General features: G+C 42.8%; 1 protein-coding gene and 1 long non-coding RNA gene across 2 annotated transcripts in view; one reads left to right on the top strand and one right to left on the bottom strand.

Annotated features, from left to right (window-relative positions):
* FKBP1B (FKBP prolyl isomerase 1B) overlaps positions 1-11,201 on the bottom strand; it is a 200,434-nt gene extending 189,233 nt beyond the window's left edge. Inside the window, exon 1 of the mRNA XM_078647708.1 lies at positions 10,991-11,201. Within this exon, the coding sequence (XP_078503834.1) occupies positions 10,991-11,027 (37 nt within the window). The 5' untranslated portion in view covers positions 11,028-11,201. The remainder of the gene's footprint in view (positions 1-10,990) is intronic.
* A 1,943-nt stretch (positions 11,202-13,144) lies between these two features.
* LOC144761325 (uncharacterized) overlaps positions 13,145-23,381 on the top strand; it is a 38,880-nt gene continuing 28,643 nt past the window's right edge. Inside the window, exons 1-2 of the long non-coding RNA XR_013595671.1 lie at positions 13,145-13,408; positions 17,867-18,000. This is a non-coding gene — a long non-coding RNA (uncharacterized LOC144761325). The remainder of the gene's footprint in view (positions 13,409-17,866; positions 18,001-23,381) is intronic.

A 23,381-nucleotide genomic window follows, 5' to 3' on the forward strand; every position in this document is an offset into this window, starting at 1 on the left:
ATTCCCAAGCTCCATTAGGACATCCTCTGGGAGAGAGGACGTGTCAGCGTGCTGGTGATAAACCACCATGATGATTACTTCATGTACCAGGTTGTAAGCCTACAAGCACTGGATTAAATGTTTTTATGCTTTTCAGGATTGTTCATATGTTTGATAATATTAAGGCTGGTCTTTAAAGCCAGCACCGGTGTCAAAGTGCTGTACCGAAGGTATCTTAAAAAATACAGTTGTACACAGCAATTTTCACAAAGGCAAAAAACCTACTCCAGAGACATATGGCTCTAAGCAATCCATGTGTGGTCCCTGCCAGCCTTGTATTTATTGTGGTGGAATTTGGAAAAAAGTGTATCAGCTTCTGGGAACTAACATTCTAAGCCCTAGCCATAGTGCGATGCATTTTGCAAAAACGTATTAGAAGATGCTCAACAAACATTTCCAACTGATTGGTGAGATATACACACACACACATATATATATATATATATATATATATATATATATATATATATATATATATATATATATGTATATAAGGATCACATAGCAGAGGTCACCACTGTGTACTTACATGTGAGTCAAAGTTTCCATAGGAAAAAATTCACATAAAGGTTCAGGGTAGGGATACTCAAACCCCCATAGCCCTTGAGGGTGGGTCCCAGAGGAACACCCAATAGGACAAAAATCAAATAATTTGGGTTCACCCTGGTACCATGGGAGCCAGTGTGCCCCTCGCATGTGGTCCCATTGCCAGACCCCCTCTGAAAAAGCATGAACAATTAAAAAACATAAAACGAGGAAAATTCACCAGTATAATTTGCACTGTTTATGACCTCACATATGAATTCACTGATTACATCTGAAATATATAGCAAACGCATTTCTGCTTCATCTCAGAGTGTTCTAAAATGTGCTTGGTTAATGGCGAACGCAGTTGCACATGCCTTGTGATTAAAATGTTCACCGCACAATTGTCGCAGGTAAATTGTTGGAGATACCTTGCACATGCATGTTTTGATGTGCGGTTCCTACTACAATGAGTAATGGGCATGACTTTTCTATTTTTGGTTTGACACCACAGATCTCACTAGACCTTTTTTGATCACAAATAAATGTGTAAGAAGCAATATTGAGACGCTTAGGTGCCACATCATTTTTGATCTTCCTTTCAACTAGCTTGCGATTATGCAGAAGGAGTAAAATTCCACTGAAAAAGAGTGCTTGTCTTGAACTTTTTTGCCTCGTGGGAACCCTTATCTTCAATACAGTATACCAGAGGTGATCATGGTGACAAGCCACTGATTAACATTGATCTGTTTATTGTGAAACCTTACACAAAAGACAATTGGCCAGACTTTTTTTGGTAAAAGGCAGATGTTACAGCCAATAGTTTTTTACTAGTAGATTGTGATTACACTGTGTTAAAGAACGTAGGAAGGCATTTAATTATATGGAATCTCACAGATTACCGTAGTAGGCAAGGGTTTTGCACTTACATAATTCTTGCTAGGCCATTTTAGGAGGGACAGTATAGTGTTTGAAAAAAGTAATTGTGGACAAATGTGTCCTTTTATGACTATATGCCCGATGGTTGCCTTGTGAAAAAGCTTATGTTCAATACTGTAGGCTTCAGTTGGTTAGGATGACAAGCCTGTGATTAGAGCTATATGTTCAATTGTTTTACTGGGTTAAGATACATCAGATGGTACAGGTCTGCTCCATTTTTTATGGCAGGAATGACAATTATTTTGAAAAGCATATTTTAAAGACAATAGGCTTTTGAGAGTGGATTGTTCTTACACTGTGTATAAATACAGTAAAAACATGGCCACCCGCTGCTCTGTTGTAATGTTCCACTCACTTTTTATTGCAAGTATACGCCCACGATGTTCAGGTGAATGCACTTTTTTCCTTTTTCTTTCATTCTTTTATTTAGCTTACACATGCCATGTCTGTGTGTATGCTTACTGTGTATTGGGTAGATTGTGACGGCAAGAATGAGTCAGTGTGAGGATGAATCAATCCAGAAGTGGGAGGAAGAGTGTCAGAGTGGATGTACGATGACTGACCATAGTCACTCGTGTAAGAAGGGGCACTAAAGTTACAAGACTGATCTGCTAGCACTGCCAATGCTTGTTTCAACAATGAGTCAGACTAAACTAGGAGCGAAGATTGCAAGGGCGGATTTATAAAACATAATCCCACAAAGAAAGATAGCTTAGGCAGTTTAAACCTCTAGTTGAGTTAGCAACTTGTTCAACTGCAAAGGGAGTGAACAATCCCTTTGCAAAGGACTGCTGGACTACTGACAACCCTTTTTGTACAAATGTTTCTTTCCAAAAGTGAAAAAAATTACTACTTGTAAGATAATTATATTTTATCAAAAGACAACTCACTGAGCTTTTAGCCTAACACCTTTAAGTGACGATATGTGCGTGCTTCCATTCAGATTATCTTTGTAAACACAAAATATAAAACATTTCTGATGTACAAAACAGTTGTGATTTCACAGAAAAACAAATTCATGGAATAATTACTTAGAAATCAATTTACCTAAATTGTTTAAATGGAAATGAGATGAATGGCATTCACCATTTCACAGAAACCAATACATAAAATGCTTTATTAACTTTAATATACTCCTATTTTAAAGGTGTAAATGCAATCTTGATAAACAGTTGTCTGTTGGTTTGTTGGGCCACCCTTTTATCACGATATAATATATATTTTCCAATGAAGTCAGGTTCCTCCTCAATATACACGTATATGATGAGAAGGAATATACTGTTGTTCGTTGAATTAATATCTAAAAGAGTTGGAGACCTCAGTAGTTCACTTGGGTGCAATGTTATGAATGTGGCACAAGTAATATTGTCCCAATCAAATAACAGAACTTTGCGATATTAAGATACCGATGTCGACTATATTCAGATATTACTTGTTTGAATGTAAACGCATTGCAATAGTGGATGATACCCAAGTGATTCAACTCCAATTACGAGTATTTTTTCTACGTTTTTTTTCACTGGAGAACGTTGTTTGTGGGTCACATGAGGTGGTAGTCCTGATTTAGAAAATAAGAGTGTTCACTCTCATGAACAAGGATGCTGCACAGCCAAAACATGTTGTATAACAGCACTTAGTCCAACAAAACCCTGGAGAAAAAAAAAGAGAGAATGTGTGTTTTTTTTTTCAGCTCTGCCATTGATCTTGAGTGTACTCGGGCTATATCTGCAGACAAACCTTCAGGAAGGAAGATATATATAGTTATATATTTATATCCCACTGAAGAAATCAAAGGTTAATTGGACGTTAAAGTTAGCAAACAAAATGAGAACCTTAAAAATGCAGACTAAAAAAAATCCAAAGATTACAGGGACGTTATAGTTAGGGTCAGATTTCACTCGTACAAAACTAGTGAAATGTAGCTGTTAAAGAAGCTTCCACACAACCATAATGCTGTTGCTTGCATTAAGCGAAGAACTGTTTGCTGTGGCATGGTGGGAGCAGTGCTCCCGCCATGCCATACCAAACTGAAGTGTCCTGGGGGTGGGCACTCCGCGATATTGCTGGAGTCGGCTTTGGGGGGTGGTAGTCTCCAGGGCCATCTAGGGCTCCATGAGGGGGCCACGCTGCCCTCCATGCTTAAGTAAGCCCCGGGGAGGTGGTGGTCCCCGGGGCTGGGGTCCAAAAAGTACTCCTTTTGTTGTCATCTTTTTGTGCCCCCGGGGGAGACTGTAGGGCCTCGCCAGCATTTTTTTTTAAGAGAATATATGTGCCTCAGAGAGGTGGCGGTCCCCAGAACTGTGGGAGGGGGGGTTCATGGCCCCACATTATTTGTCATTGAAGCCCCGGGGAGGTGGTAGTCCGGGGAAGCAGAGGAGCCACGAGGCTACCCAGTATATAATTATATTACTGCCCTGGTGAGGTGGCGGTCCCTGGGGCCTTGAAGAGCCCGAGGAGGGGGGCCCCATGCGCCCCTCCTATATTTTCATAATTTCGGGACCTGGCCTACCCGAGGGCCTAAGCTAAACAAAGACTTCACACTTTGGGTTTTTTCTCCATTTTCGGCAGGAGTTACTAATTCAACGCGACTCCGCCAAAAAGGTTTTTAAATTAATGCTTTTTTGGCCCTGTGGGCGTCCCTGTTGCACACCTTCCCCCACCACAAGAGGCCCAGGGGGTCAGGACGTTTCTACCCTGCCCCTTTTTCTTTCTTTTTTTCCTTTTTTCTAGTGACTCTGTTCACCCGAGTCACAAGATGGGTGCCAACACTTCCTGGTTTGAAGTGTTGGCAGCCAATCAGATCTCAGACATGAGTTCGGGAGGGATCGCGGATCCATCACGGCCACAGTTGCATATCTGGGAAATCTTTACATTTCTTAGCAACTTTTGAAAGGATTTACATCGATTTAACAAAAAGAGTTCTTTCTAGACCAAGAGCTACCTTTCTGACAGATTTGGTGTAATTCCATTCAACAGCTGGGGCTGTAACCGTGGCTAAAGTTTCCTATGGAAATTAACATGGAGAAAAAGTAAGTTTTGGACCCCCCCTTTTCCTCATCCCCCGCTTGACAAATCACCACAACATGTTCAAGATAGCAGCTGAAGTGACTGGTATATTAGATTTGAATTTTGTTTTGCTCGGATTCGTCAAACAACGCAAAAGTTATTGACCCAAGTAAAAAAAAAGCTCTTCCTATGGAAACTACAACCGAACTATAATACCTGCTGTTGACCACCAGTAGGTATTATACATTTTCTAGTGGAATCATATATCCATCCACAAAAAACTTGCAGATGCCCAATTCCTGATATTGGCAACGTTTTAATTCAGAGAATGAAATACAGCATCTTGTGCTCCCTGACACGTTTCAGCTTCCTGCAAGACTTGATCACAGGTGAGTGAATTTCTCAGTTACTAATCACTTGCTTACAAGTCCTGGCACCACTTAACTCTCTGGCATAGAATTAGCCTTTCATTCCCAGGATGCACCTAAAAAGTATTATTCAGGTCTGGAGTGTCCTTTAATTACGACTGCGTAGCGTTCTGTTATGTTATTCGACAAATAATTTAATTGTTAGGGGCACTGTAATCCCCATAGTGTAGTCATGTGCAGTTCATTCAGCCATAAATCACTATATAATCATTTTCAATTTCACCCATAACTATACATGCTGTAGCTGTCATTTGTCACACAAATGAAAGGAATCAGAAATTGATGAGAAGAGGAAACTTTTTTTTTGTGGATGTTTATGACTGGATTCTCCGCCCCCATTAAAGCTGAAGCCGCCCTGCAGGATTGGAGGCCCCCACAATGGAGACAATTTGTGTTGATCTGTATTCCCAAACTGAGATTTGATATGGGGTACACTACTGCTTCCCACTGTTAATGTATACTTTCTCATATTTTAGTACAATAAAATATTACTGCATAGTTATTCCAGTTTATTTTAATATAATTATCATTTTATTGGGATGTGCTTAAAATTATTTTTCCACTAATACGCCTCCTTTAGTTTACAATTTGCATTTCCTTAAAATTGGCTTTTTGTAAAATTGGTTTTCCATGATTTGGTTTCCTCCAATGTGTTTTCTCAATTTTCGTTTTTCAAAAGTACTAACGTACATCAGTACATAGCACCCACTTATGTTCAATTAATTCTAGGTGGTTGTGAATGGAGTGGTTTAATTCGAAGCACAAATAGAGCATTTTTCAATGCTACGATGGACTTGATTTTGCCTTCCAATGTTCTGGTGAACCATTTTTGACACGAGAAGTGCAAGCTTCGCACTACTCATTTATGCTACCCTTATGAACTTGGTTCTTGCAGGATGCAATCTATATTAGTATGTATATGCGAGCAGAGGACATATCTTTTTTTAAAGATGTGATCCTACTTGAGAAGACTTGGTCATACTTTTTTTACGACATAGCATCTGTAGATACCCAGTGTAGAGCCTTTTGACAAATACTACACTGAAGGAGGCTGCAAAACACAAAACTATGTATATTATCCCCACAGTGCATGGTTTGCAGGTGACAAGAGCTGTAGTTGCCACACTTGATCTAAAGGACTCAGAAATATCTGGCTGAAATCTGCCTATAGACTAAAGCGGATGTGTCATAATGTCAGGCAGAAGTCTCAGGAAAACAAGGGACAGCAGAGGGTAGGTGGCTGAAACACATGGGATCATGCAACGACAATTGTTAATTTGAGCGAAAACCTGTGATTAAAGTGTGCGAGTTGTTCTCTCATATATGAGATCCATGGTAGTGAAGACCATTGTATTCCTGTGACTGTCAGTTATTGCACCAGTTGTTGTGACACTAGCCCACTATACATCTCGCAGCATCAGCACCACCTGCACACCAGGTCAGCCAGTTACAGGGAGCCATGCACTGACCACATTAGATTCCATCCATTGGCCACACAGGACCACAAGTGAAAACTATCCACAATGACCACTGTCCAAGCAATCCTTCAACTAGTTATTAAGCTGGGCTTCACTGATTCTGGACTAAATACGAGACCTACAGTATTACAGACGTGAGCTACGCAATCTTAACTAGTATTAATGATTGCAGAAGAATTCTGGTTGAAGAGCGCATGCAGTGCAGTTTCAAGAAACCATAACAAGAATACATTTCAACGTATCCATTGGGCACTCCTGCAAATTTTATAGTGAGCATCTAATTTTCCCAACTATGGAAAGGAAATCTCCATCTGATGAGAGGTGAGGGAAGGCAGTATGAAGGCAACATGTCATTGGAAGTTGTGTGTCTGGCTGACAAAGGTTTGCTGGACAGTTTGGGTTTCATGGTCAAAACATGACAGGACCTTAATGCACATTTTAACTTGAACCATCCCTCTGGGACTGACTGACCCATTGGCTGGCAAGTTCCTGATATGTGACAAGTAGACCCATTCATATGAATTGAATTGATGACAAAGTTCTCTCAGCTGTAGTAAACACATCTCTCTTATGAAAGGATGTATCAGAACTTGCTCAACAGAAGCAAATAGATCCCTCAAATGAACAGATGCTTGGGACGAGTCTTCTCTGTAGCAAAAAGCTCCCTCATATGAATGGATGCTTGAGAGATTTCTAACCAGGGTAAATGGATCCTGGTTCTCATATCAATGGAGGCTTGGGAGTTTTCTCAATAGTACTAAAAAGATCCCGCAAATGAATGAGTATATGGGAATTTCTCATTAGCAGGAATTAGATTCCTCATATAAATGAATGTTTGGGAGCTTCCCTAATGATAGTAAACTCCCCTAATGATAGTAAACTCGTCTCTATTGAGAATAGATACCTAGGAGATGTCTTAATAGTAGTAAATACATACTTCACACGGACACATGCTTTGGAAAGTATATAACCCATGCAAACGGATGTTAACGTTATCCAGATTAATACACCATGCACTATGTATCCACGCGAGTGCGTCAAGGTATGGGTCTGATTTAGATGGGAACAAGAATGTCAAATCGTAACTCAGTACCAGGAGTTCAATCGGACTCCTATATTAATCTTCAGTAAAATGTGTTTAAGCTCTACCACTGATCTTAAGAGTGTACGTGTGGCACATCTCCTGAAATTCCCCAATCATACTACCAGCACATGGGCCTACTCCTAAGGATATTTCTCACTTCACCATTTTTTACCTTTTTTTATTATTCCCTTATATCACAATCACTGAATGTATTTATTCAAATAGTCCTACAAAGTAGCATTCTTTCTCTCAGTTGTGCTACTATAGCTTAAGAGATGCTAGCAGGAGGCTAATTATTACTCAATATGTCTTTTTTATTTGGAAGGTAAATTCTTGGGTGGCCAAGTGGACAGTAGGTTGGAGGAAGCCTGTAGTTCGCCGTTGAGATTTTCCTCTATTTTTTTATTCTGGTAGTTTATTATGGGTTTCTCAGTGGGAATGAGAAATTCCTAAATAAACAGGAGACACAGTCTATGTTAGGTTTATTTTAAGATTCTTGCAGCAATTCCTGTGGGTAGGACGTATCACTTAACAGGGCAATATCAGACAGTGAAACATGATAGCAATCACTAGGCAATTTGTCCATGAATGGCGCAAAACGAGCTAAGATGTAACAAAGCAATGTTCAAGTAAATGGATGATTTAGGATCATGTACATTTGGGGGAAGGTGGACCCAAGGGCCGGGGTGAACGTTAAGTCTATTATTGATGGTGTACAAGAAAGAGAAGGCTTGCCCTCTAGGTGGTTGAAGATGTGCCATATTTTAGGTATAACGAATGGGGAGTCTTTTTCCTGCGGGGTTTCATTTTTGTGTCAATTGATTTCCACTCTGGAGAGGGTACAGCTTCTTGGTTGAAACTGGTAGTTCGAGGTTTGGATCTTAGCCAGGTACTGAGGAGTGTGGCTTTTTATGGGGTAGCAGCTCGTGTGGAAGATTTGAGGAGGACAATGTTGGCTTTAGTAACGTGATAATGTAGACTCAAGCCCTTCAAGAGATCTGCACACATATCCTAAACAGTCCTTACAACAATTTCTTAGGGAACAGAGATGTGAAAGTGATGAAACGGAGATCCCTAATCTTCAAAATGAGATAAATTAGTCCCTTTAAAAGTTTGTTTTGCTAAGGGTTGCAACACTATGACTTGTTTATGCTTTATTTCGCTCAAACATCAATAATAAAAACATGGCTTTTCACAGGCCATTGTCTACACTCAGCATCTCTTTCCACCTTTGACAGGGCTCAGTCCTATCTTATCATCCCATATCTGAAAAGTAACGAGTCTCCAGTTGAGGGTGGCACTTAGATCTTGTTGCTCTAACTTCTTGCTGGTCCAGTGGCAACATATCCTCATGGCACTACGTCCTAAATTTGTCAAGAATAGAGATCAACATGGTGACACACCTCAAAGGAGCCAAGTTGTCGTCCTGATCAGGTCTGGAGTGAGAATCTGGTATGCCAACTTTCCATGCAAAGTGACACCCTATTAAATTCATTCACATTCAAGAAAAGCCAAGTAAAACAAGAAATTGCCTACGGTAATAGCACTGGCAAGAGTAGCTCGGTCAGAGTTTAAGCGGGTATTTCTGGATTGCACAGAAGATACATCCGCACACCTGCATGCTCCTATGTACTGCCTAATTCATGGTGCACTTAATGACATGCATTAGTGGCATTCTGTAGAAAAAAAGTTACTGGTAAGCAAATGTCATTACAACCAATGAGGTTTGAACAGAGATTAAATGGATTAGAGGGAACATGGAGTGTTACAAGTAATGTTCTTTTTAGAAGCAGACTTGTATTTACGACAATGTCTTTAATGTATTATTGGATCAGTACATTTTTGTGCGAGTAAAGATGAAAAATTACGGTAAAATGCCGTCAGCATGGTTTATCTGATGTCAAGTTTTTATGTCAATGTGTCAATTTCTTTTGTAAAAATCTGTCCATACATCTTTTGTGGAACGTCGCGGTCTCAAGTGAATACTTAAAAAGAAGGAATATGCAGTTTTCAGCAGATAGGCAATGCTGAAGCAACCTTATTTTTTTTCAGATTACAAATACACCGCCGATATTCCCTGTATAGCATGTTCAGAAGAGACAGTAGGAAGCGAGCAGCAGGCAGTAGCACTATTTAAAGCTTGCCCCAGTAAGGCAATGTTCCACATGCTGGAACTACAGCAGCCTGCTCTTCCCTAGTTAGCTGTACATTGTTTTTTTCCCCAAAGGAGGGTGTATTCACCTGTTAGCAGTGTACATCACTGCAACATATGTTTGCAACTAAAAGCAAAGGTCTGGGGGCTTGCTTACGCTAGGAGACGTGATCTAAGGGTTCGCAACTGTAGAACGAGTAGGAATATAGTACCAGTTTTTCTACTTCTTTATAAGTGTGTGCTCCTGGGGAAATGTAAGTATTACTAGCACATCAAATATACTTAATGTGGTACACTTAGACATTTAGTCTGCCCAAACAATGAGCATGGAATCAAAAATACAATTTACACTTGAAATTATTTGTATTTTAGGTGTCTAAATCCGCCACAGGTGTCAAATTAGTATATATTCATACTTCGACGTCTTTTTTTTGTTATTGTTTAAATCAGATGACAGCCAATCTCGGCTACCTAAAAAACATATCGGATAATGGGCATAGCACAACAAGTAACATTAAACAAGAAAGTCAAATTACTTTAAAAAAAAAAAAGTCCGCGAGGCTTGCAATCAAAGAATGTGGGAATTCCGAATGATATTGTATTCAACTACTAATAATGCAAAGGGATCATATATGTCCTTACGACAAATGACGTCGTCAAGACATATACACATTTATCAGCCCGATCCAAGTTGTGCTGGCAGAATAAACAGTGCATCCGACACAGCGACTTCCCATAGTGCAGAACCGGCTTATGCTTGGGATATCTATGGGCAATTGCAGCCACGAGCTGCGGTACTTGGAGAGATCGGTCAAAATCTTGGTTTATAGAAATCATGTGATCTTGGGCAAACATCCGCATCTTCCAAAACCAGATTATCACAATCTCTTCGCCCCAACATGCTTCACATAACTGCGATTATCAGGGGACAGTAAATGCATCTCATAGGATGCTTGCTATTCGGCCAAAACGGGAAGCCTCCACCTAATTGAAAGTGGGAGCGGGGCGCGTGCAGTCAGATATACCTACCCGGCTAAATCTCCCGGACAAAATGGGAGCAGCTGAGCAGAAGAAGCAGGTCTAAATCCGGGTAATAAAGAAGGGTGGGCGCCCCCTTTTTATATATTTTTTTTATTTCCGCAGCTGTCAACGCATGCCATTTAAATCCCAGCAGCCTCCCTGGGCTGGGTTCGGAAAAAAAAGTGACTGCTGGGAGGAGCGGATGCTCCCGCTAAACTGTAGCCCGGGAGCTTCCTGCCCGGCCGGCCCAGGGGATCCTCCCTGCTCGGCTCGGGAGGTACCCAAGCGCACGCGCCCCCCCTCCCGCCTGGCGGCTTACCATCCCCGGGTGAAATGGTCTCGATCTCCACTCCCATGGCGGCAGCTGGGAAAAGAAAAGGGGGTATCCTCGCGCGGGCTGGCTCTGGCTGTCACCCCGGGGCTCTCGCGGACGCCTCGCGCTGCTGCTTCCCGGGCTCGCGGAAAAAAAAGAGCTGGCTCGAGGCTTCTCTGAAAGTAGAATTCTATCTCCAGCTGACTGACGGGCGCACGTGACCCCGGCGGCTCGGCCAATGGGAAGGGGAGGCTGGCTCCAGGAGGGTGGGATAAAGGGGAAAGGGTGCTTGCCACCATTACCTTTCTCGGGCACACAAGGGAGCTGGGGTGGGGGCGAGGATTGTTTTGTGTTTTGAAGTTCACGGAGGTGACGTTTTTGCAGGAATGTTTTCCTTTTAAAATGGCCAGAGCAGGCTCCCTTTTGGGTTCTCGCACCACACGTGGCTTTTCTTGCTGAGTGTCTTCCTCTTGAACAAAGTAGCTGCAGTTGATAATCTTTCTGTTTTGTTACAGCAATAGAAGTTGTAGAAAGTGCTCTAATTGGGGAAAAAAATGAAGTGCAGGTACTCGCCAAATGTAGTGTGGACCAGTGGTGGAGTTTGGGTCTGTGATAAGGGCAGTGCTATGGGCTGATTTAGGATTTTTCGCCTTTTCTAAACTTTAATGCAAAACATCTACGTGCCCTGTAAACAAGCATTGGAAATGCAATTGGTCTCTCACATTTGTTTGAGTTAGAGCTATATATTGGCATTGTAAATGGTGCTATGGGCTGATCTAGGATGTTCTGCCTTTTCTGAACTTTTATGCAAAAAAAATCTACATGCACTGTAAACAAGCATTAGAAATGTAATTGGTCTCGCATTTGTTTGAGTTAGAGCTAAATATTGGCATTGTAAATGGCAATGTTTTTTTAACTGTATTATGGAGTGTGTGTATGTGGTGTGTAGTGGAATTATGTGGGTTGGATTGGATTAGTTGTTGAATTGTGTGACGTGGAATTGTGTGGAGTGGATTTGTGGAGTAGAATTATGTGACATGTTGCACACTGGTATTATATGGATAGTAATGATGTGTTTTTGAGTGTACTGGAATTATGTGGAGTGGGATTGTGTATTATGCACTGTAACTATGTGGGATGGTATTTTGTGTTGTGGAGTGGTATGTAGTGGAGTTTAATTATGTGGTGGGCTTTTGAATTTTCTGGTATGATTTTTTTGGGGAGCTTTATATTGTGGGAACTCGACCCGAAGGTATCAGAGCGCTTCACATGGGCATCAGTTGCGTTACAGATGGACACATTCATTCTGTCAGGCACGGGGAGATTACGTGATTTTCCCAGAATCACAAGATGTTGAGCATCCCTGACTCAAACCCAGTTCCCCTTGAATTGGATACTTGTGGTGCAATGCTCCCTCTGATTTCTTTCCTCTGTTTGCGGCACAGTAAGGTCTCTGTGCGCTGCAGCCAAGGCGATGTGCGCCAAAAACTCGACTGCACGTGTAGACCAGGGCTTTAAGTGAGATAAAAAAACAAGGGGATCTCTCAAAGGGGCATGACCGATGCAATTAAGTGTGTGTCTTAAAAGCAAATAAGCAAAAAATGTGTGTGTCACATAGTGTGCTACCACGTCGCATAGTGTGCTACCCGACTGGTATTTTGCTGCTGCTGTCATTGCATCCAGATATATAATACAAGTAACATTACACCTACAACTCTCTACAGGCGGCCCTGCCGGTGGACGCAGACCTTCCGGTGTCCTCGCCTCTCGAGGATAGGATTTTAGATGGTCACCTCCCCGAAAAAACGATCTCCCTGATCTATAAGAAATTAATTAATCACAGGGCAGATCTACTTCGGGAGTTGAGGGATAAGTGGGTGCGAGACGGAATAGAACTGGATGACGAGGACTGGCAGTCGGCTGTGTCCTCTCCTGAAGTGGTTGCCATTCCTGCACGTCTGCGGCTCGTTCAGTTAAAAATACTATATAGGGTCTATGTGACGGGACCCCGCCTAGTACAGATGGGTATGTCTGATGATGGATTGTGTAGACGGAAATGTGGTCTTGTGGGTACGTTCCTCCATGTCATCTGGGAGTGTCAATATATTACTGAGTACTGGTGTAAGGTTCATAACACTATACTCGAGGTCTTGGGGGTCTCCTTGCTACCAGAGGCGAGGAGATGCCTCCTTAACATATGGGAACTTACTGACTTTAACGCTGCACAGACACAGTGGGCCACATTAAGCTTCATGATAGCGAAAAGGAATATTGCCCAGCAGTGGGGGTCCGAGCAGCCTCCCACCCTTGAGACCTGGAAAAATAACTTAGATTGGTGTATGTTCCGGGAGAAGACTGTTTTCGTGGAAAGAGGCCGCCCTCGAAAGTGGGCTTCAATATGGGGACCTTGGAATAAATATAGAGGTGAGATCTGTGTGCCACCCAGAGATGCTATTTTTGATGTACCACCATCCCCGTAATGGTTTCTGACATGTATGTATTCTTGATTCCTGTACCCCCGAAGGTGTTATATTGGCTATGACTCTTCTGTACTGTGTCCTCTACTGATGCTCGCTTTAATAAAAAGAATTGTTAAAAAAACATTACACCTACAAGAAGCCAGGAATATTGAGTTTGTCATTGGTTGCTTGTTAAATAAAGTTGTATATAATATTGAAAATGCTTCTGCTTTTGTAGTAGAGGTTGTGGCTAAATGCTCGAGCTGCCGACTTAGGAGATGGGTTTTAAGTCTCGGGTCAGCTTAACATCCTGTGTTTGTGGGCAAATCAATCAATTTTTCCATGCATACCAAAAAAAAATATTAATGATATAAAGTGCTCCAATACTTTTGGGTTGAGTTTGCTCTTTATAAAACTGCAAAAGAATAAAGGATGAATCAAAAGCAGTGAACTGCTGCAGAGTTATGATTTTTTTTCCACCCTGAGGGTGAGGGCACAAATGGAGAGCCTGATAGGGACCCGTTTCAGCACCTGCTTTTTAGAACTGCCGATGCTGAGCACCAGCAGGACCCGGCCCACTTAAAGCTCTGTCACAGACTCTGCTTCTTGTAACATAACACCTGAACACTCCACCCTTCCTAACTTCACCCCTCTATTTGTAGGCTCCTAAAGAAACTTCTGTCTATTTCCAGGACTGGTGATAAACACGAGGTGTGCTTTCAGAAATATCTGAAAGCACATGTTCATGCTTTTAAACTTGCTGCATTTGTTTTCTAAATAGAGCGTGGCTGATGGTTTGCCTTTTGAAAGTATTTATGTTAAATACAGGCCATGACGGGCGCTGTGATTAACATCAATTCTTTCAAAAGGCCCACAATCAGCCTGCAGCTGCACTGCATTAAGAAAAGAAATGCAGCAAGTCTGCAAACAATGTGTGCTTTCAGGATCATCTAAAAGCACACATTGTGCTTTTAAACTTGATGAATTTCTTTTCTTACAGCGCTGCTGCAGGGCTGATTGTGGGCCTTTGAGAAAGTCAGTCAGTCAAAGAACTTCATTTCAGCTATACAGCCATAAAATCACATAGAACATTACAATTACATACAGTACAAAAGACAAATACACAGGATAATGATAAAAAGAGTATCCATAAAACCGAGAATAAAAATACAGAATCAAATTTTTAGAGAGTTTACTAACCCAGCGTCAACCGGTTTCCCTCTATTGACAACCTGGATGTCTATCTTTGACTAGTAATCCATAGGCATAGTTTATAAAAGACATTAAAACGATTAAGATATGTACATCAAAAAGGAGTGAAGAGATAGGGCACCCTCATAGGGAAAAATTACAGGAAGGTATTTCTGTCTATAAAGTTGTGCAAACATGGCTTAGCAGCATAGTTAGTGGTTATACACAATTACATTTTGTCCATGTTCTTTTGCTTTAAGATGCCCCTGCTTATACACCACATCGCAAGTAGAAACCTAGAGGTGGCAAACACAAATAATGGGCGTGTTTCATATTTAAGCAACCTAAGAGCCTCAGTATAGTGCCTAATCCCCACATTTCTACAGAGTTGGAGCACCCACTGGGACCTTGGCCTTCTATAGGCGGGACAGAAACGAAGAGCATGAAGTTCTGTTTCTTCAGCCATGTCGCACTCTGGGCCAGAATAGGAGTGGTCGGGAGGCAATTATGTCAGCAATAGGGCCAATCCCCAAGTCCATCCTTAGTGGTGTTAGGGGCATGCTCATGGGGAGGCCCAACAGTTGCCTAAAAAAGGTGTTCTCTGTCATGGATAATATGTTAGATGTGCAATGACCCCAGAGTTCTGCTTCATATAGTGACGCTCCCCTTGCCTGTGTTTTATATATTTCTGCTGGGGGGGCCTATTACTTTCTGTGTGCAGTTTTTATGTACTTTTATAATGCCCCCTGGAGACTGTGTCAGTTTTAGATTAGCTTTCTTTACTTGGACCCCCCACTCCATCTTGTCATTAAGTGTAAGACCCAAGTATTCAAAGACGGAGACTCTCTCTAAGGCCCTGCCTTCCATTTAGGGGTGTGGGTAGTTGATATTATTGGCATTAAATACCATGTATTTTGTTCTTTAGCCCACTCTGCCACCCCAGTTCATGTAAATGTAAATGTGTTGGACTTGTAAAGCGCACAGCTGCCCGTAAGCGTCCCGGCGCTTGCTTAGGGAACCCGTCCTGGTATTCCCCTGTGAGAAACCCCGGCAGGGTGTCCACAAGGTGAAAGCCAGGCATCCCGCCGCGAGGGGCCGTAGTGGAGATTAAGCAAGCTATTGCCCAGAGTCGCAGAGTGTGACCCCATGAGTTGAGTAGGCACCAGAGCGAGAATTGTCGAGTCCGTGGAATTTTTGAGCCCGAGACCCGCCGAGGCAGGGAATCGAACCCTGGTCCACGGTCGATCTCAGCTTCCGGGTCTGCCGCCTCTAACCACTGAGCCGCGCTTCTCCACTCCAGTTCAGACATGGCCATATTCAAATCAGTCTGACCCTGTGCCTCATGGGAACAGTCCAGCCCGAACTGCCAAGCCATGCCTTCCCTGGACCGGAAACAAGCTTCCTAGGACCGGTTTCTGGCATTTCAGCCGTCTTCAGCCAGGCTTCCTTGAATCCAGTGGCAAAGTGAGCAAGGGACTCACTTCTGAGCATACCTTGCCAACTTATGGCAAACAAAGCGGTACAAAAGGGGGGGTGATGGACGGAGCATCTGAACCAATCAAACACTCACACCCAGTCAAAAGATCTGTGTTTTATCCATCACCGTTCTTTAGCCCACTCTGCCACCCCAGTTCAGACATGGCCATATGCAAATCAGTCTGACCCTGTGCCTCATGGGAACAGTCCAGCCCGAACTGCCAAGCCATGCCTTCCCTGGACCGGAAACAAGCTTCCTAGGACCGGTTTCTGGCATTTCAGCCGTCTTCAGCCAGGCTTGCTTGAATCCAGTGGCAAAGTGAGCAAGGGACTCACGTCTAAGCATACCCTGCAAACTTATGGCGAACAAAGCGGTACAAAAGGGGGTGGTGATGGACGGAGCATCTGAAACAATCAAACACTCACACCGAGTCAAAATATCTGTGTTTTATCCATCACCGTTCTTTAGCCTAGTGTACTTATCTCATGCTAATTGGATCCATCAATTCCTTTGGCTTTTTTTCCCACTTGTGTACTGTAATGAATTTTTAATGTGAAGAATTATGTCCTATATTTTATTGTATCTGATGTCAAGAGAAGATTAGCATTTTTTAACATATTTTGTGATTTAATAAACTGTTTTTTTAACTAATTTTTCCTTTTTGCTCTTGTGTGAATGAAGTGTATGGTCAGAAAAGTGTCTAATATATAAGGTTATACCCAAAAGGGAATTCTTATTTGACGATAAATCCTCTACTACAGGAAAGCATGAATACTCATCTATGAGGTGATGTCCATATCCTAAGGGCCCCAAAAATTCAGTTGCATCGCTTTTCCAGGCATGTGCAGGAAGGTCAGACATTGTCAATGGATGCTGCATCACTTTAGGGGACAGGCAGTTGCAAAGCTGGCATCCTTTTAGTTCCCTCTCACCTTGTGTCAGAAATCTCACCTGGGTTTTCCACAGGAGCAAGAGGAGGCCACAATGCTAAGGTCTCAACTTTCCTATCAATTGAGACAACTGAACAAAGGTCAAAGTTAACCCCAGCCAAAGGGGAGAAAAGAGAAGACGTCCACTGATGACTGTGCTGCAGGAGGTGTGTCTATGGGGCCCTTCTATCTTCTCCCTGTTTGAATAAACCAAATATGGCATATAAGTGAAAATGCCTATCTGTAGATTTCAAATATTTCCTATGCAGGCGGGTATACTAAGTAATGACCTAATACGTGCATGACTGCCCTCTTCTGTCTACGGTGTACAAAATGAACAGGAAATACCAAAATCTAAAGCCAAGAAAGAAAAGAAAAAGACTAATGTGTAGTAAGCAAACATATTCCTACTATTTCCTGAGCTACAGTGTGTACAATATTCATAACATACCTTAAGCGCCAATGAGTTCCTCTTAAGTTAGGCTCGTATGACTTGGCTGGAAAACAACTTAAAAGGAGAACAATGTATATCTATATATATATTATGTGCATTATTTAATGCACCTAATGTTCTGCCAATTCACTAAGTCAAAAAATATAAAACAAAAATTAACTGAAACTTAATTAGGTGTGCTGAGATCATAGAGTGGGACTGTTCAGAAGAACATCTAACGTTTCCTTCATAGCCATAGTAAAATAGAAGACTTAAATATCAGACAAGTATGAACATTTTCAAGGCAGACTAAACTTTCCAATGCCAGCATGCTAGCACATTACCAAACAATGTTCTTATCTTGACTGCTAATCTATATGTTTTCCTTTGCAGGAGCGTCACGACGAAGAATCCAGAGATGTGGTTTGAGGAGTCCACACAAAGCGGTCACCGACAAAATGTGACGGAAGGAGACCGATGCGAGGAGCCTTCGGGGGATATCGCCAGCAACGAGAGAAAACCTGGAAGTAAGGTTTGGAGCATGACGGAAAGAAACAGCTGACTATAGACTGCTAGAATGACAAGCAGCTTCCTGCCCGTCAACTCCATAGTTATGTCAAACACACTCTGCCCCCACCGCACCCGAAAAGCAGCGCAGAACATCACTAGGCATGAGAACTCACTCGTCTAGGTGCAGGAATCACACTCGATTTGTTAGGGTTCTTTGGGCGGCTACAATGCCCCAATGCTCTTCATGGACTAGTTCAATGACTTGCTGTCTTAGGCTCTCAGGTATGATGATTATCGAGCCTCTCAATACAACCCCTTCCCTGGTACTGGACAGTTTATTCTGTACATTTTAGAATTTTTGAAATGCAACATCATCAGTAAAAAGTTGAGTACTCTTCTTTCATGACTGAGTTGAAATACTGTTTTTGAGGATAAGCATGTTGTTGTCAGCATTAGTAGCAGCAATAATCTGTTCAACGGATAGGCCTTCTGGCGTATTGGACCTCATAATGAGGTTGATGTTCTCCTCCGCCGTTGTGGATATCGAACTGTGGCGCTGTAACGATACTCGTGAAAAGTAATAAGAAGGGTTCTGATCTTTACATGGCTTATGTACAATTGTATATTCATATTCTTGCAGTCGCAAGCTCCGCCTCTCAATGTGAGGGGGCATCTTGGCTTTCGGGTTTCCAAAAATAGTGAGCAACGCTTGTTGGTCTGGAATGATAGTGAAATGATAGTGAGACCTTTTCGGTGAATTGTTGCGCTATATAAAAGCTTTTGACAAATGTTTTCCATATAGAAACACATGAAAATGTCCGCAAGCCATCACTACAGCCAGACTTTCCTACACAGGCTCAGAAAAGGCACGTTCTGTGACAGGCTCCAACTGACATAGGCCAAAATGTGTCTCTGAGCATTCAGATGATCATTATGTTGAGCAAGGATTGCCAACAGCCCCACTGGGCTTGCATCGACTATGATCTCAGTATGTAACTTTGTGTCAAAATAGGACAACTAAGTTGCATTCTCAATCCCCTATTTTATTCTTTTGAAACTTTGATCACATTTAGGAGACCACTGGAAAGGGACATTATGTTTTGTCAAGCCTCTTGTAGCAAAGTCACGAATGTACCTTGAGCAATAACTGGTCATGCCAAAGAAGAATCGCAGCATGGCGACATCTTGTGGGGGGCAAGGAGCTGACTGTGCTTGCACTTTATCTAGTTCAGGAGTCATTCCCCCATCAGAGAATATGTGCCCAAAGAACTTAAGTTTGATTGTGAAGCTCACACTTTGCTTCAACAGCGTTTACAATTCTTTCTCAATGGCTTCTTGCAAGTAAATCTATGATGCCGCTGGGCAACAGGGCAAAGTTCCTCATTAATATTAAGTTGCATTTTTATTTTCTTAAGCCTCCCCAGACCATGAAACAATGACAGGAACTAACTCACAATATCAGGTTGAAAATTGAGGTTATATTTGAGGGATATCAGTACCATGTCAGCAGCAGTGGCAAAACTGAGTAGGCATGCACTGGCTGAAGTTCCTTGAAGAACGTGAATTAACTTGTAGTGACGTTGTGTTATGTTGCATAATTGCTATGAACAACCCTTGACTCTGCAATGGGTTGGGGGCAGCCCACATGTATATCTTGTGGTTGACGGGTTGAAGCATGGCACAGGAGACAGACTGTTAAACTCTTCGACTGGCATGATGTTAACTGACGCCCCACTGTCTATAATAAAGGTATGGGGCAACTGTTGACCTTTACTGTAATCTTGGGGCAGTGTTCAAATCAATTCTCTTGTTTCATTTGTTGATTTGTCCTTTGTTCTTTTCTGAAAGCAGCCAAACCTACATAGGCATGTCGTTCTTTAGTCAATATTATCATTGCACATCCATTTTTTCACTGGTGCTTGATAATGACATTGAAGAGCTTTGCAGGATTAATTTGATGATGATCGACTTTGTGTGGGTTCTATTTGTCGTACCTGATGTTGCTTTTTGGCCTTGCGAGTGTGGCTGGATTGCTTCTGGAACCTTCTGCCGTCCATTTTCTCTTCTTGCTGTGAGGCAGTTGGTTTCTGTAGACCTGTGATGATCAAACCAGCACGATTTCTTTCCACATTTGAGTGTTCTTGAGATTGCGAGACTCTCAATCTCTCGTAGTTGCAACCCCATACTATAATATAATTTTGTTTGTTATTCCCCCACTACATAATTAGGACCATTCCACTGCTACCCTTGGTCCTTTGAGTGGCAAAATACCCCCCAAAATTCGGGTAAGTGCTAATGACAACACTAATGGGCACATGGTATGTTTGGGCAAATGAATTATTGAAAGCACTATATGAACAAACTAACGCGCACGTGGTATGAATGTACGGATGAATTTATGAAAGCATGACAGTAAGCTTATGCGTCCCTCTGCAATCGAGACTTTTTTACTGGTATTTTATTCACTATTTCACGTATTCTATACACCGACCTGGCACTAGAATACAATGAATGACCTAATGAATGTGTCACTACAGTTAGCCGGTCTTTGTCACGATATGGATGACTGGCAATGAGTGGGATCAAGCACTCCACTCGTTGAGCATGCACACAAAGGAGAGCATGCGTGTTTATGGACTACGCACTATGCATCAACTATTTATTCATAATGCATATATGATTTTGTTTCTCTGCAATCTTTTTTGTGCCCTACAGATGGAGCCTGGCAATACAGAGACACTCTCATACATCAATAAGGAGAAGCTACTCTTCCCTTGAAAGACAAATAGGATAGGGACTTCCTTCCTATAATTCCCTACACATAGAGGGGGATTCGATAATTTCCCTGAAGAAAGTCCTGGACCTTTATGGCCCTCATGGACTGAAACATGTCGGCACTCACACTAGGGTCTTAGGACCATTAAAATCCAAAGAGACACTTTTTAAATAATTTTTTAATAACCCGATCTGACCCAAGAATAAAGGGAAACCAGGGGTCAGATTTAGGTTTCTTATATTTAAGTCCCCCTGTCTTCATCTAACTAAGAGCTACCCAACACTGTGGTTGAGCCCACCTCGACTTTTAGGGGTCGGGGTGACCCGATGATGAAGCATGACACCACTAGGGTGTGTGAGGGTAACTAAAAGGAACTAGTTGTTTTTCCCTTATACAGCAGGGACATGATTAGCATGGTCCCATCTCCCTAAGTGGCTAGGTGCATATTCCATACCACAATAGATGTTTATCCTTACAAAACACACTATTCGAGAACTGGTCTCGAAAAGAGTGTAATTGGAGTATTTTTTGTGAATTTGGTTTCTGTAGACCTGTAACATTTCTTTTTTTCCCTCTAGTCTTGCAGACTCTCTCTGCATGACCTTAGGAGAGAAGGTGCATGCGTCCGCCTCACCCACATTGGGCAGGGTGTGCATATGTGATGCATTTAGGTGCTGTACCTCCGTGCGCCCTGTAAAAAGGGTACACCACATACCCCAGGTGTGTACAGCCCTTGCTAGTAGTGGGATGTAGCACTGAGTGTGCTACTCACCGAATAGCCTGTCAACATAGTAACAGGCCTGTGATTGCAGGCCTGTGGGGCGTCATTACGCCCCTGCCTAGGTTGGCAGCACTTACGCCTCAGCCAACCCTGAGTAGGCCATCCCATACCATGAGGTTACCCCACCAGGCAAGCCCTGACAGGCGTGGGGCGTGGAACAGTGAAGGCCTGATGGGTACATATCGATGTTCCCTGTTGATGCAGTGAGGGACCCACCAAATGGAGCTTCCCCTTCACTTGGAGTTCGACTTTGCCCATCGGGTACACCTGGGGTGTTGCTGATACTCTCATGTGGCCTCAGGGCCTTGAGCATGTCCTCACTGTCAAGGCAGTGGGAAAGTGTGGGCGTCTTCCTACATAGATTAGGAAGAGGTGCTGATACGATGTTCCAACACATGGTCTGGTCTGCCAACGCAGACCATGGAGTGTGCCCTTGTACTGGAGAGGTGTTAACTATGCGCCTGGGCTCACCCGTGCCCTTATGCTGTTTCAAATACATGTCCAGCCTGCCCTGGCAGTCTAGAGGATGTGCCTAAGGCATTGAGGATAGGTGCCCAGTCTGCAAACGTGGGCCGGTGAGTGCATACCTGCATCCCTGGTGCAGGCCTTTGTCTGCATGCTTGCATGCATGGTGCTTGTGACAAGGTGCCCACTCCACCTCTGCTGGCCCTGAGTGCACAATTGCACCCATAGGGCGGTCCAGCGATCTATCCTTGCAGACCTGTGGATGCGCACTGGCAGCTATCATGAGATAAACTCATGAGCAGCTTGCCATTGTAGGTCACTGTATGTCGCACCCGATGGTGCCCGTGATTCCGTGTGCCGCCTGCCAGGACAGGACAGGTTTGTGTGTTAGCACAGACACACATATTTAATTAAACCTGTGTCCAGTCTGCTGTGCAGACTCGGTCAGGAAAGTTTGCAGTCCTGGTGCTGGGGACTATGTGTCCAACCTGCCAATGCAGGTCTGTGTGCGCAATAGTGCACGTGCGCCCAGGTAGTGAGGAATACCTATGTGTGTTTTCACTACCTATGAGACCTGCTCTTCCCATAAGACATTACTTCAGGCTGCAATAGTGGATTGCAGTGGAGTGGAGCAGTCTCATGATGTTTCCTATTAATGGAGTCGCCATACCAAACCCTTTCCATAGGTAAAGGTTTTTTTGGCATAACTCGCTTAGAAATATCCCTTATAGAATATGGACATTTCTATGCTCCAGTAGACACCAGGGGGAGCACATCTGTGCATTCCCCAAGTGACAGCCATAAACCATGGGCATCCCACGAGACCGGCAGCCCTCTGCTATTTGAGGTAGAAAGGGATATATTGGAGAGAGAGGTTTTGACACTTAGCCTTTAAGGGCTGGATCATGGCCCTACTAAAGATTAAGATCTGCATTCCATGGCCTAAGTCAGACAGACCTACAGTTTAGGGGAGACATCTGTGGTTCAAAGGGAAAAGCCTCCAACCACCACCACAAACTTCAAATACACACAATAGTATACTACGGCTGCCATCCTTCATGTTGTCCTGTATGTTTGTTTTGTCATACTTGTATGTCCAGTAATGCTCTAAGAGGGAATCCCCCTCGACACATGTAAAGCACCTTAGCGAGTGCTACACATCTTTCAAAATCACACAGTCACTTAAAATTAAGCAATTTGCACCTACACTCTTTGGTCCTGAGGAAAGCCAGTTTTAATCATAAAGGCCTGGCTGAAACATGTAGACCACACCTGAATGTAGGAGACCCTAATTAACACTCCTATAACATCCAACAGTCTTTTTTAATGCTAACAGTGACCCAGTTATTAAAATATAATTTACCCTTGGGTACTGA

This window comes from Lissotriton helveticus, chromosome 6 (genome assembly GCF_964261635.1).
Source record: "Lissotriton helveticus chromosome 6, aLisHel1.1, whole genome shotgun sequence".
NCBI classification, from domain to species: domain Eukaryota; kingdom Metazoa; phylum Chordata; class Amphibia; order Caudata; family Salamandridae; genus Lissotriton; species Lissotriton helveticus.